This window comes from Salmo trutta, chromosome 28 (genome assembly GCF_901001165.1).
Source record: "Salmo trutta chromosome 28, fSalTru1.1, whole genome shotgun sequence".
In the NCBI taxonomy this organism is placed as follows: Eukaryota; Metazoa; Chordata; class Actinopteri; order Salmoniformes; family Salmonidae; genus Salmo; species Salmo trutta.
The window spans coordinates 1,294,465-1,308,869 of record NC_042984.1 but is presented as its reverse complement, the minus strand read 5'-3'; the positions used below and the strand labels follow the sequence as shown (position 1 = coordinate 1,308,869).

General features: G+C 45.8%; 1 protein-coding gene across 1 annotated transcript; it reads left to right on the top strand.

Moving 5' to 3' along the window:
* Positions 1–4,590: 4,590 nt before the first annotated feature.
* ube2t (ubiquitin-conjugating enzyme E2T (putative)) lies at positions 4,591–14,000 on the top strand. Its single transcript, XM_029718249.1, has 7 exons — positions 4,591–4,733; positions 4,928–5,055; positions 5,400–5,469; positions 6,277–6,382; positions 6,950–7,048; positions 11,450–11,533; positions 13,551–14,000. The coding sequence occupies exons 2-7, from the start codon at positions 4,947–4,949 to the stop codon at positions 13,659–13,661; spliced, it is 579 nt and encodes a 192-aa protein (XP_029574109.1). The 5' UTR covers positions 4,591–4,733; positions 4,928–4,946; the 3' UTR covers positions 13,662–14,000.
* The last annotated feature ends 405 nt before the right edge of the window (positions 14,001–14,405 follow it).

The following is a 14,405-nucleotide window of genomic DNA, read 5'->3' as shown; positions in this document are numbered from 1 at the left end:
GGTAGGAAAGTTGAAGGAAAAAAAAAAAAAAGTTGAGTGAGGGAAAAAGTAAAAATATACGGTAATGAAAAAGTAAAAACCGTCAGGTAGCAAAGTAAAAACGGCAACAAAAACGCACAGCAGCGTAAACAAGTCTGCAAGTTGTGACCGGAAGCAGCTCTGATTGGAGGGCAACCAGGAAACTCCTTGACTTCCCTGCCGATGCAAATTACATCGGAATCTGGGATCATCAGTGACCGAACTGAAATTTGTGATGTTTTTAATAAGCCTTTTATTTCTGCTGGTTTTCTTTTTGAAAGAAAAAATGGCCCACATGATCCTGACCGGTCTATTGTTTCAGCCCCTCAGCCTTCAGCTGATGTGGAAAAAAGTAAGCCGGTTTTTAATTTTGAAAAAGTCACAGAAGATGAGGTCTTATCTGCTATAGATTCTAAGAAATCCTTAAGGGCTGACAATCTGGATCCAACCTGATAAAGCTTCAGAGGATCTGCAGAGAATAAATGGGAGAAACTCCCCAAATACAGGGGAGCGTCGCTACACAGCTATTTTCAGGTCTCTCCAGAGATGTTCAATCGGGTTCAAGTCCGGGCTCTTGCTGGGTCACTCAAGGACATTCAGAGACTTGTCCCGAAGCCACTCCTGCATTGTCTTGGCTGTGTGCTTAGGGTCATTGTCCAGTTGGAAGGTGAATCTTCACCCCAGTCTGAGGTCCTGAGTGCTCTGGAGTAGGTTTTCATCAAGGATCTCTCTGTGATTTGCTCCGTTTAACTTCCCTTCGATCCGAATTAGTCTCTCAGTCCCTGCCGCTGAAAAACATCCCCACAGCATGATGCTGCCACCACCATGCTTCACTGTATGGATGGTGCCAGCTTTCTTCCAGACGTGACACAGCATTCAGGCCAAAGAGTTCAATCTTGGTTTCATCAGACCAGAGAATCTTGTTTCTCGTGGTCTGAGAGTCCTTTAGGTGCCTTTTGGCAAACTCCAAGCGGGCTGTCATGTGCCTTTTACTGAGGAGTGGCTTCTGTCTGGCCACTCTACCATAAAGGCCTGATTGATGGAGTGTTGCAGAGATGGTTGTCCTTCTGGAAGGTTCTCCCATCTCCACAGAGGAACTCTGGAGCTCTGTCAGAGTGACCATCGGGTTCTTGGTCACCTCCTCGACCAAGGCCCTTCTCCCCTGATTGCTCAGTTTGGTTGGGTGGCCAGCTCTAGGAAGAGTCTTGGTGGTTCCAAATTTCTTCCATTTAAGAATGATGTAGGCCACTGTGTTCTTGGGGACCTTCAATGCTGCAGAATTTACCCGTCCCCAGATCTGCGACTCGACACAATCCTGTCTCAGAGCTCTACGGACAATTTCTTCAACCTCATGCCTTGTTGTTTGCTCTGACATGCACTGTCAACTGTGGGACCTTAATATAGACAGGTGTGTGCCTTTCCAAATCATGTCCAATCAATTGAATTTACCACAGGTGGACTCCAATCAAGTTGTAGAAACATCTCAAGGATGATCAATGGAAACAGGATGCACCTGAGCTCAATTTCAAGTCTCATAGTAAAGGGTCTGAATACTTATGTAAACAAGGTATTTTTGTTATTGTTTTTTTATACATTTGCAAAAATTCCGAAAAAAAAATGTTTTCGCTTTGTCATTATGGGTTATTGTGTGTAGATTGCTGAGGATTTATTTACATTTTTTTAATGACAAGGTTTGAAGGATTTGCCAGTAGATTGAAAACTTGATGCACGATGATGGCTGCTTTTCTAGCTTGCTAGTATCAAAGATTTTGATAGTATGATGTTGATATAATCAGTCCAATCAAAGCTGAGGTAGATATAACATGATCTGACGTCATTTTATCTGTGGCCAATGACCATGACCCTTCTTGGATGGGCACTTCTAGAGTAACTCTATGGCAGCACCCAAGGGGCTTGAATTTTCTAGCTCTACCCGTACATTTTGAGGTGACGTAGTGACAGAACACTGAGCCAATCACGGTGCAACTAGAGAACATTACCAATCCCTACGCTCCATATTTTCCGCTGGCTTTTTGTTACATTGTTATTAATGGCAAATTAGTATTATTATTGTTATTTTCTTATTTTAGCTAAACAGGTGGGGCTCAAAACAGGTAGCTTGTGTTTTAGCTAAACAGGTGGGTGTCACGAGTGCTGTCTTCAAAATACCCTGTCATATAGGAGCAAGGCGCAGCGTGCCGGTAATTCCATATCTTTACTGAAGGAAACCGAAACCAAAACAATAAACAGGTACGCAGCAAGAAATGAAACGCACTGTGCATTACACACACAGACATGGCTGAAGACCAATCCGACTAGTGAACACAAAGACCAATCAGACTAGTGAACATGGCTGAAGACCAATCAGACTAGTGAACATAAAGACCAATCAGACTTGTATTTCTGCTCTCCATGTTATCTGTTATCTGTACCTGGTGAGGTGGAAACACTCTCCATGTTATCTGTTATCTGTAGCTGGTGAGGTGGAAACACTCTCCATGTTATCGGCTGTCTGTATTTCTGTCTGCATGCTTGTCCTATATCTCTCTGCGTGCTACGTTTGCTTGTCCTATGTTTCTCTGTCTTCATGCCCCGTGTTGCTTGTTCTATGTTGGTGTGGTTGTGGGGACTGGGGAGGGTTGGTGTGGGGACTGGGGAGGGTTGGTGTGGGGACTGGGGAAGATTGGTTTGGTGTGGTTGTGGGGAAGAGAGAGAGAGACCGAGAGAGAGAGAGGACAAACTTAAAACTCTAAATAGACCCTTCCCCTGGGTAATGTAAGAGGTTTGTAATCCTGAATGTTTCTCTACTGTAGGAGGTTTGATGGTGACCTCTCTGAGACTGAGCAGGGTGGTCAGCTTTGCGTCCAGGCAGGAGTTCCCTGGAGAGAACTGGCAACCCTACAGTGGTGGGTCCAATAGAACAGGAGAGAACTGGCAACCCTACAGTGGTCCCCAATAGAACAAGAGAGAACTGGCAACCCTACAGTGGTGGGTCCAATAGAACAGGAGAGAACTGGCAACCCTACAGTGGTGGGTCCAATAGAACAGGAGAGAACTGGCAACCCTACAGTGGTGGGTCCAATAGAACAGGAGAGAACTGGCAACCCTACAGTGGTGGGTCCAATAGAACAGGAGAGAACTGGCAACCCTACAGTGGTGGGTCCAATAGAACATGAGAGAAATGGCAACCCTACAGTGGTGGGTCCAATAGAACAGGAGAGAACTGGCAACCCTACAGTGGTGGGTCCAATAGAACAGGAGAGAACTGGCAACCCTACAGTGGTGGGTCCAATAGAACAGGAGAGAACTGGCAACCCTACAGTGGTGGGTCCAATAGAACAGGAGAGAACTGGCAACCCTACAGTGGTGGGTCCAATAGAACATGAGAGAAATGGCAACCCTACAGTGGTGGGTCCAATAGAACAGGAGAGAACTGGCAACCCTACAGTGGTGGGTCCAATAGAACAGGAGAGAAATGGCATAGTGGTGGGTCCAATAGGGAAGTAAAGTTTGCCAATATTCTATAATTATACCTGTCTATACAATAAATAAGATGATATATTTCAAAATATTTCACCAGAAAGCATGACTTAGCCACAGAATAATCAATGATCATTAGATATATTTTTTAATAGCTGTGGATTGTTTCAAATCACAAGCTCGTATGCCTCTGCCTATTAGGGAAGCCCGCAATTTGGGCAATTTGGCAATAATTCAACCTGATTACTAAATTGTGATTACTGATTACTGAGTTGTGATTACTGATTACTGAGTTGGGATTACTGATTGCTGAGTTGGGATTACTGATTCCTGAGTTGGGATTACTGATTACTGAGTTGTGATTACTGATTACTGAGTTGGGATTACTGATTACTGAGTTGTGATTGTCAGTGAAAAGCATCTACAATATGTGAAGATAATGTGTCTTGAGTAGAATTAAAAATGTTGACACAAGAAAAAGTGGAGGAGATATAGGAGAGTCTCTCTCCAGACTGGCTCAGCAGGGCAGGGGGGTGTGGTGAAGATATAGGCCAGTCTCTCTCCAGACTGGCTCAGCAGGGCAGGGGGGGGGGTGTGGTGAAGATATAGGCCAGTCTCTCTCCAGACTGGCTCAGCAGGGCAGGGGGGGGGGGGGGTGTGGTGAAGATATAGGCCAGTCTCTCTCTCCAGACTGGCTCAGCAGGGCAGGGGGCTGTGTGGTGTACAGCACTTTGTGACATCGGATGATATAAATATATTTGATTGATTGATTGACAACGGACTGTGTAACTCTGTGTTGTTGTTTGTGTCGCACTGCTTTGCTTTATCTTGGCCAGGTCGCAGTTGTAAATGAGAACTTGTTCTCAACTAGCCTACCTGGTTAAATAAAGGTGAAATAAACATAAAAACTTCATACCAGTTGAATTTGATATAATAAACCTTATTTTGAAAATAAATCTGAATATATGTATATTGACTTAGTGTCAAATGTTTCTATAATTTGCATGAAGCTCTGGTAGATGGCCTACAAATTTATTTGATACGTTTTCTTCATTCTGCCAATGAACTACAACACCCACAATGCACTTCACAAAAAAACGAATTTCCGGTGAAGTATAAGGAGGGAAAATCTAAACATTCTGTCAAACGCCCCTTCAGAAACTACCTACCTAGCTACATCTTTCTCTCGCCTACAGGTGTATTTGAAGCGAAAATAGACATACTATTTTGTCCAGGTAAGCACAAATGTATCGATAATAATATACCCAACAAGTGTCCAGCATCATTGCTAACGTAAGTAACGTTAGTTGACACAAAGCTTCTAACTAGCTACTGTAACGTTAACGTTATATAGCTAGCTAAGGTTGGTCTGTAGCTAAGTAACGAGTTAGTTAACTAGTTGAACATGTCTTTCACCGTGTGTCCTCAGAGAAAGAGAGAGAGAGATAATGCAGAGGACCTCACGTCTGAAACGCGAGTTACAGCTGCTTAGCATGGAGCCTTCACCGGGGATCACTTGCTGGCAGACCGAGGGGAAGATGGACGAGCTCCGGGCCCGTGAGTACCAATCTATCAATTTATCGATCAGTCAATCTATATCTATCAATCAATCAACTTATCGATCAGTCAATCTATCAATCAATCAACTTATCGATCAGTCAATCTGTCTGTCTGTCTACTTATCGATCAGTCAATCGTACGTTTATGTAGCCTCTCGGTGGGTACTGGTGTATGTGTTGAAGGAACTCTTTTCATGCATCTGCCTATCGATAGCCTATTGGTGTTGATCAATAATATATATACTGTATATTATAAACATAGATTATAGTAGTGATCAGTGATAGACGTTTATATCTATATAAAACTACATAGGTGTTGTTACTGTCTCTCGTCCTGTGTAGAAATAGTGGGGGGAGCTGAGACTCCGTTTGAAGGAGGAGTCTTCTCACTGGAGATCGTAGTTCCTGACAGGTATGATGTGACTCGGACATAAAACACACACACACACACACACACACACACATATTCAAACCTCGGAGTAGATACAGGTCTAGTACATGTTTTAGGTACAGTGATCGTGATGATTCTCTCCTAACCCTCCAGGTATCCCTTTGACCCCCCCTAAGTTCTCTCCTAACCCTCCAAGTATCCCTTTGACCCCCCCTAAGTTCTCTCCTAACCCTCCATGTATCCCTTTGACCCCCCCTAAGTTCTCTCCTAACCCTCCAGGTATCCCTTTGACCCCCCCTAAGTTCTCTCCTAACCCTCCAGGTATCCCTTTGACCCCCCCTAAGTTCTCTCCTAACCCTCCAGGTATCCCTTTGACCCCCCCTAAGTTCTCTCCTAACCCTCCAGGTATCCCTTTGACCCCCCCTAAGTTCTCTTCTAACCCTCCAGGTATCCCTTTGACCCCCCCTAAGTTCTCTCCTAACCCTCCAGGTATCCCTTTGACCCCCCCCTAAGTTCTCTCCTAACCCTCCAGGTATCCCTTTGACCCCCCCTAAGTTCTCTCCTAACCCTCCAGGTATCCCTTTGACCCCCCCCTAAGTTCTCTCCTAACCCTCCAGGTATCCCTTTGACCCCCCCCTAAGTTCTCTCCTAACCCTCCAGGTATCCCTTTGACCCCCCCCTAAGTTCTCTCCTAACCCTCCAGGTATCCCTTTGAGCCCCCTAAGTTCTCTCCTAACCCTCCAGGTATCCCTTTGACCCCCCCCAAGTTCTCTCCTAACCCTCCAGGTATCCCTTTGACCCCCCCTAAGTTCTCTCCTAACCCTGCAGGTATCCCTTTGAGCCGCCTAAGATGAGGTTCCTGACCCCCATCTACCACCCCAACATAGACAACAATGGTCGCATCTGCCACGACGCCCTCAAACTACCACCCATGGTAACACACACACACTCACACACACACTCAAACCAACACCCATGGTAACACACACACACACTCAAACCAACACCCATGGTAACGCACACACACACTCAAACTACCACCCATGGTAACACACACACACACTGACTCACACACTCAAACTACCACCCATGGTAACACACACACACACACAAACCAACACCCATGGTAACGCACACACACACTCAAACTACCACCCATGGTAACACACACACACTCAAACCAACGCCAATGGTAACGCGCACACACACTCACACACACACACACACTCAAACTACCACCCATGGTAACACACACACACACTCACACACACACTCAAACCAACACCTATGGTAACACACATACACTCCCACTCAAGATACAACATGGACAGTCAACCTCCACTGTGTGTGTGTGTGTGTGTGTGTGTGTGTGTGTGTGTGTGTGTGTGTGTGTGTGTGTGTGTGTGTGTGTGTGTGTGTGTGTGTGTGTGTGTGTGTGTGTGTGTGTGTGTGTGTGTGTGTGTGTGTGTGTGTGTGTGTGTGTGTGTGTGTGTGTGTGTAGGGGGCGTGGAAACCTTCCCTGAACATCTCCACAGTGCTCACCTCCATACAGCTGCTGATGGCTGAACCCAACCTTGACGACCCACTCATGGCTGACATAGTGAGTAACGTTATGGTCCCTTGGCTCCTTCCCTGTCCATACAACGACTCAAACTAGTTGGTCCCTTCGCCCCTTCCCTGTCCCTGTCCATACAACGACTCAAACTAGTTGGTCCCTTCGCCCCTTCCCTGTCCCTGTCCATACAACGACTCAAACTAGTTGGTCCCTTCGCCCCTTCCCTGTCCCTGTCCATACAACGACTCAAACTAGTTGGTCCCTTCGCCCCTTCCCTGTCCTTACAACGACTCAAACTAGTTGGTCCCTTCGCCCCTTCCCTGTCCCTGTCCATACAACGACTCAAACTAGTTGGTCCCTTCGCCCCTTCCCTGTCCTTACAACGACTCAAACTAGTTGGTCCCTTCACCCCTTCCCTGTCCCTGTCCGTACAACGACTCAAACTAGTTGGTCCCTTCGCCCCTTCCCTGTCCCTGTCCGTACAACGACTCAAACTAGTCCTTTTTTTTTTTTTTTTCGCTTCCCAAACACACGTTGCCGCCCTGCTTCACAATGTACTAACCAGTTACGCCCCTGAAAAGGTGCGTCATTTTAAGTTTTGGAGTGAGCTTACCAGATCTAACCTCCGTTTTAAACCCAGACAAACTGACCCCATAGCTGGTATACCAGACAAACTGACCCCATAGCTGGTATACCAGACAGACTGACCCCATAGCTGGTATACCAGACAGACTGACCCCATAGCTGGTATACCAGACAGGCTGACCCCATAGCTGGTATACCAGACAGACTGACCCCATAGCTGGTATACCAGACAGACTGACCCCATAGCTGGTATACCAGACAGGCTGACCCCATAGCTGGTATACCAGACAGGCTGACCCCATAGCTGGTATACCAGACAGGCTGACCCCATAGCTAGCTGGTATACCAGACAGGCTGACCCCATAGCTGGTTGGTATACCAGACAGGCTGACCCCATAGCTGGTTGGTATACCAGACAGGCTGACCCCATAGCTGGTTGGTATACCAGACAGGCTGACCCCATAGCTGGTTGGTATACCAGACAGGCTGACCCCATAGCTGGTTGGTATACCAGACAGGCTGACCCCATAGCTGGTTGGTATACCAGACAGGCTGACCCCATAGCTGGTTGGTATACCAGACAGGCTGACCCCATAGCTGGTTGGTATACCAGACAGGCTGACCCCATAGCTGGTTGGTATACCAGACAGGCTGACCCCATAGCTGGTTGGTATACCAGACAGGCTGACCCCATAGCATAGCTGGTTGGTATACCAGACAGGCTGACCCCATAGCTGGTTGGTATACCAGACAGGCTGACCCCATAGCTGGTTGGTATACCAGACAGGCTGACCCCATAGCTGGTTGGTATACCAGACAGACTGACCCCATAGCTGGTTGGTATACCAGACAGACTGACCCCATAGCTGGTTGGTATACCAGACAGACTGACCCCATAGCTGGTTGGTATACCAGACAGACTGACCCCATAGCTGGTTGGTATACCAGACAGACTGACCCCATAGCTGGTTGGTATACCAGACAGACTGACCCCATAGCTGGTTGGTATACCAGACAGACTGACCCCATAGCTGGTTGGTATACCAGACAGACTGACCCCATAGCTGGTTGGTATACCAGACAGACTGACCCCATAGCTGGTTGGTATACCAGACAGACTGACCCCATAGCTGATGTACCAGACACTGACCCCATAGCTGATGTACCAGACAGGCTGACCCCATAGCTGATATACACTATATATACAAAAGTATGTGGACACCCCTTCAAATTAGTGGATTCAGATATTTCAGCCACAACCGTTGCTGACAGGTTTATAAAATCGAGCACACAGCCATGCAATCTCCATAGACAAACATTGGCAGTTGAATGGCCCGTACTGAAGAGCTCAGTGACTTTCAACGTGGCACCATCATAGGATGCCACCTTTCCAACAAGTCAGTAAATCACATTTCTGCCCTGCTAGAACTGCCCCGGTCATCTGTTAGTGCTGTTATTGTGAAGTGGAAATGTCTAGGAGCAACAACGGCTCAGCCGCGAAGTGGTAGGCCACACAAGCTCACAGAACGGGATCGCTGAGTGCTGAAGCGCGTAGCGCATAGAAATCGTCTGTCCTCGGTTACAAAGCTCACTACTGAGTTCCAAACTACCTCTAGAAGCAACATCAGCACAAGAACTGTTTGTCGGGAGCTTTATGAAATGGGTTTCCGTGGCCGAGCAGCAGCACACAAGCCTAAGATCACCATGCGCAATGCCAAGCGTCGGCTGGAGTGGTGTAAAGCTCGCCGCCATTGGACTCTGGAGAAGTGGAAACACGTTCTCTGGTGTGATGAATCACGCCTCACCATCTGGCAGTCCGACGGACAAATCTGGGTTTGGCGGATGCCAGGAGAACGCTACCTGCCCCAATGCATAGTGCCAACTGTAAAGTTTGGTGGAGGAGGAATAATGGTCTGGGGCTGTTTTTCATGGTTCGGGCCCCTTAGTTCCAGTGAAAGGAAATCTTAACGCTACAGCATACAATGACATTCTAAATGATTCTGTGTTTTCAAGTTTGTGGCAACAGTTTCGGGAAGGCCCTTTCCTGTTTCAGCATGACAATGCCCCGATGCACAAATCGAGGTCCATACAGAAATAGTTTGTCAAGATCGGTGTGGAAGAACTTGACTGGCCTGCTCAGAGCCCTGACCTCAACCCCATCGAACACCTTTGGTATGAATTGGAACGCCGACTGTGAGTGAGGCCTAATTGCCCAACATCAGTGCCCGACCTCACTAATGCTCTTGTGGCTGAATGGAAGCAAGTCCCCGCAGCAATGTTCCAACATCTAGTGGAAAGCCTTCCCAGAAGAGTGGAGGCTGTTATAGCAGTAAAGGGGGGACCAACTCCATATTAATGCCTTCCCAGAAGAGTGGAGGCTGTTATAGCAGCAAAGGGGGGACCAACTCCATATTAAAGCCTTCCCAGAAGAGTGGAGGCTGTTATAGCAGCAAAGGGGGGGACCAACTCCATATTAAAGCCTTCCCAGAAGAGTGGAGGCTGTTATAACAGCAAAGGGGGGGACCAACTCCATATTAAAGCCTTCCCAGAAGAGTGGAGGCTGTTATAGCAGCAAAGGGGGGGACCAACTCCATATTAATGACTTCCCAGAAGAGTGGAGGCTGTTATAGCAGCAAAGGGGGGAACCAACTCCATATTAATGACTTCCCAGAAGAGAGGAGGCTGTTATAGCAGCAAAGGGGGGGACCAACTCCATATTAATGACTTCCCAGAAGAGAGGAGGCTGTTATAGCAGCAAAGGGGGGGACCAACTCCATATTAATGACTTCCCAGAAGAGTGGAGGCTGTTATAGCAGCAAAGGGGGGAACCAACTCCATATTAATGACTTCCCAGAAGAGAGGAGGCTGTTATAGCAGCAAAGGGGGGGACCAACTCCATATTAATGACTTCCCAGAAGAGTGGAGGCTGTTATAGCAGCAAAGGGGGGGACCAACTCCATATTAATGAGTTGATGTTGGTCCTGTAGTCCTCCTCACACAGAGTTTTCTACACTGAACAAGTGTTGGTCCAATGTTTCATGACACGGTTTCCAGACGCACAAAAAGCTTTGTTCTCTTAAATTTTGTGCGTACATTTTGTTTCCATCTTTGTTAGTGAACATATCCACTTGACCAGGTGTGGCATATCAAGAAGCTGATTAAACAGTATGATCATTACACAGGTGCACCTTGTGCTGTGGGACAATAAAGGCCTCTTTTTTTATAATGTGCCGTTTTGTCACACAACATAATGCCACAGATGTCTGAAGTTTTGAGGTAGAATTTAATGTTAACTTCTCTACCACCTCCATCGTCGGTTTAGAGTCTTTGGCAGTACGTCCGATCGGCCTCACCTCCTCAGACCACGTCAGCCCTCCACATACTTCTTCTTCACTTACGGGATCTTCAGAGGTGGTGCTGAGGAGTATTTCTGTCTGGAATAATGTCCTTTGTGGGGGAAAAATTCATTCTGATTTGGCTGGGCCTGGCTCCCCAGTGGGTGGGCCTATGCCCTCCCAGCCCTTCCGTTACTGAGCCCCTGCCAAGTCAAGTGAAATCCATAGATTAGGTCCTAATGAATTTTATTTCAATGGACTGATTTCCTTATTTGAACTGTAACTCAGTAAAATCTTTGAAATTGTTGCATGTTCCATATTTATATTTTTGTTCAGTATAATTTGTAATTAATCATACTTTTGGTGGGTGTTTACATTGGCCTTATTTCACACATGTACAAGTGTGTATTAATACATGTGTGAATTGGAAATGTTTTTTTCCCGTATCCCAACTCACCCACTCACCGAGGGTGACTCAGGGTATGTTATCTGTCTCACACACTGAGTTGTTCTGTTTCTCTCCCAGTCATCAGAGTTGAAGTACAGCAAGCAGGTATATCTGGAGAAGGCCAAGAGGTGGACAGAGAAACATGCTGTACAGAACAACAAGGTAATGTTAACAGGTGGTTATATATATATATATATATATATATATATATATATATATATATATATAATATCACACACACACACACACATACACATACATACATATATATATGTGTGTGTGTGTGTGGACCGTAGACACACTGAGTGACCTATATGTAGTGGTGTCTTCTCTCCACAAGGTGGGGCTGTAACTCCATGTCAATGTAGTAATGTTATGTAGTGGTGAGGGCCCTGGGAGTGTGGTGGCAGGAAAATAACCTCATAGTCAACAAAACAAAGGAGATAATCGTGGACTTCAGGAAACAGCAGAGGGAGCACCCCCTTTCCCACATCGACGGGACAGCAGTGGAGAAGGTGGAAAGTTTTTTTTTTTTAAGTTCCTCGGCGTACAGATCATTGACAATCTGAAATGGTCCACCCACACAGACAGCGTGGTGAAGAAGGCACAACAGCGCCTCTTCAACCTCAGGAGGCTGAAGAAATTCGGCTTGTCACCAAAAACACTCACAAACTTTTACAGATGTACAATCGAGAGCATCCTGTCGAGCTGTATCACCGCCTGGTACGGCAGCTGCACCGCCCATAACCGGAAGGCTCTCCAGAGGGTAGTGCGGTCTGCACAACGCATCACCGGGGGGAAACTACCTGCCCTCCAGGACACCTACACCACCCGATGTCACAGGAAGGCCAAAAAGATCATCAAGGACAACAACCACCCGAGCCACTGCCTGTTCACCCCGCTATCATCCAGAAGGCGAGATCAGTACAGGTGCATCAAAGCTGGAACCGAGAGACTGAAAAACAGCTTCTATCTCAAGGCCATCAGACTGATAAACAACTTCTATCTCCAGACCATCAGACTGATAAACAGCTTCTATCTCCAGACCACCAGACTGATAAACAGCTTCTATCTCCAGACCACCAGACTGATAAACAGCTTCTATCTCCAGACCACCAGACTGATAAACAGCTTCTATCTCCAGACCACCAGACTGATAAACAGCTTCTATCTCCAGGCCATCAGACTGTTAAACAGCTTCTATCTCCAGACCATCAGACTGATAAACAGCTTCTATCTCCAGGCCATCAGACTGGTAAACAGCTTCTATCTCCAGACCATCAGACTGATAAACAGCTTCTATCTCCAGACCATCAGACTGATAAACAGCTTCTATCTCCAGACCATCAGACTGATAAACAGCTTCTATCTCCAGGCCATCAGACTGATAAACAGCTTCTATCTCCAGGCCATCAGACTGGTAAACAGCTTCTATCTCCAGACCATCAGACTGGTAAACAGCTTCTATCTCCAGGCCATCAGACTGATAAACAGCCATCACTAGCCGTCTACCACCTGGTTACTCAACCCTGCACCTTAGAGGCTGCTGCCCTGTGAACATAGACATGGACATGGAATCACTGGCCACTATAGTAAAGTGACCAGTGTTCCATTATTGTTTACATACTAAACTCGTCTCATATGTATAAACTGTATTCTACTGTATTTTAGTCAATACCACAATGACATTGCTCATCCTAATATTCCTTAATTCCATTATTTTACTTTGAGGTTTGTGTGTATTGTTGTGAATTGTTAGATATTACTGCCCTGTTGGAACTAGGAACACAAGCATTTCACTACACCTGCAATAACATCTGCATGTGACCGATAGCATCTGCTAAATAGGTGACCAGTGGCATCTGCTGAATAGGTGACCAATGGCATCTGCTGAATAGGTGACCAATAGCATTACCAATAAGATTAGATGTCTTCTCGCCACTAGGTGGCGCTGTAACTCCGTCAGTGTAGGAATGTTTAGGTTTCTTCTATTCAGTGAACATGGATTCATTCTATAAAATACCAGGCTGTTTTATTAAGGGTGTAGCTACAGAGCTGGATATGCTGTTCAATGATCAAATATCTCCTGAATTACTTCATTGTTTAATTTGAAGATGCTTGCCTTCAGCAGTTAATTAAGTGTGTGTGTGTGTGTGTGTGTGTGTGTGTGTGTGTGTAGGGTGGTGTGGTGGAGACCGTGGACAGTGTAGAAGCTCGGGTCCAGCCGTCGGCCCTCAAGAGAGAAGCTCGGGACAAGACCGAGGAACATCCCAAGAGAACATGCCAGTAGCACATCTCGTTTTCGTGCTCTGTCCCTTTTGTGTTGGTAACAGTAATTACTTCACACTTTGTGTTTGAGATTTTCCCTTTTTATATAGGTATGTACAGACCTAAGGCTGGGATTCATTCATAGCAATGTTTAGGCAGTGTCTTTTAATTTACAGTATTCATCCCACACACACACTTGTAGTTCTGAAAGTGAAAGCATCCTTGTTGAGACGGGTTCGACCTACTTGTATTTGTACGGAACCCAAGTCCAATATGTGGCTTCATTTGACCGTTGGAAAAATAACTGTTGTTGAAATGTTATGCTGCTTACTCTAATTATTAAAATATGTTTTGAAGCAAACTGAGTTAAAATTTTATTTTGTATATATTTTACATTGGTCACCTTTTTGGGGGGGGGGATTTGTAAGCACATAAGTTAAAAACAAAGACCAGTCATCTCTACTCGTATAAAACTATTTTTATTTCAACCAAAACTTTTTACATGTTTTAATTCAACCAAAACTTTTTTTTTTTAACATACAAACAATAGAACGTATATGTACATCCAAAAGAACAACAAACTACATGTTATATTTCATATGTATTATGCTTTAACAAAGGGGACATGGGGTTTATAGAAGGGTTGGTTGTTTAGCAGCAATACCGATGCGTGTGGAGCTATGGGATAAAACCCATAGGGATGGCTTTAGACGGACAACATGGAAACTATATTTCGTGTAGAAGGAGCACTTGTCTCAAATATATT

Coding starts and splice junctions, on each gene's coding strand:
- ube2t (XM_029718249.1), top strand. CDS start 4,947: ATGCAGAGGACCTCACGTCTGAAACGCGAGTTACAGCTGCTTAGCATG. Junction 5,056..5,399: donor GATGGACGAGCTCCGGGCCC/GTGAGTACCAAT, acceptor CGTCCTGTGTAG/AAATAGTGGGGGGAGCTGAG. Junction 11,534..13,550: donor ATGCTGTACAGAACAACAAG/GTAATGTTAACA, acceptor GTGTGTGTGTAG/GGTGGTGTGGTGGAGACCGT.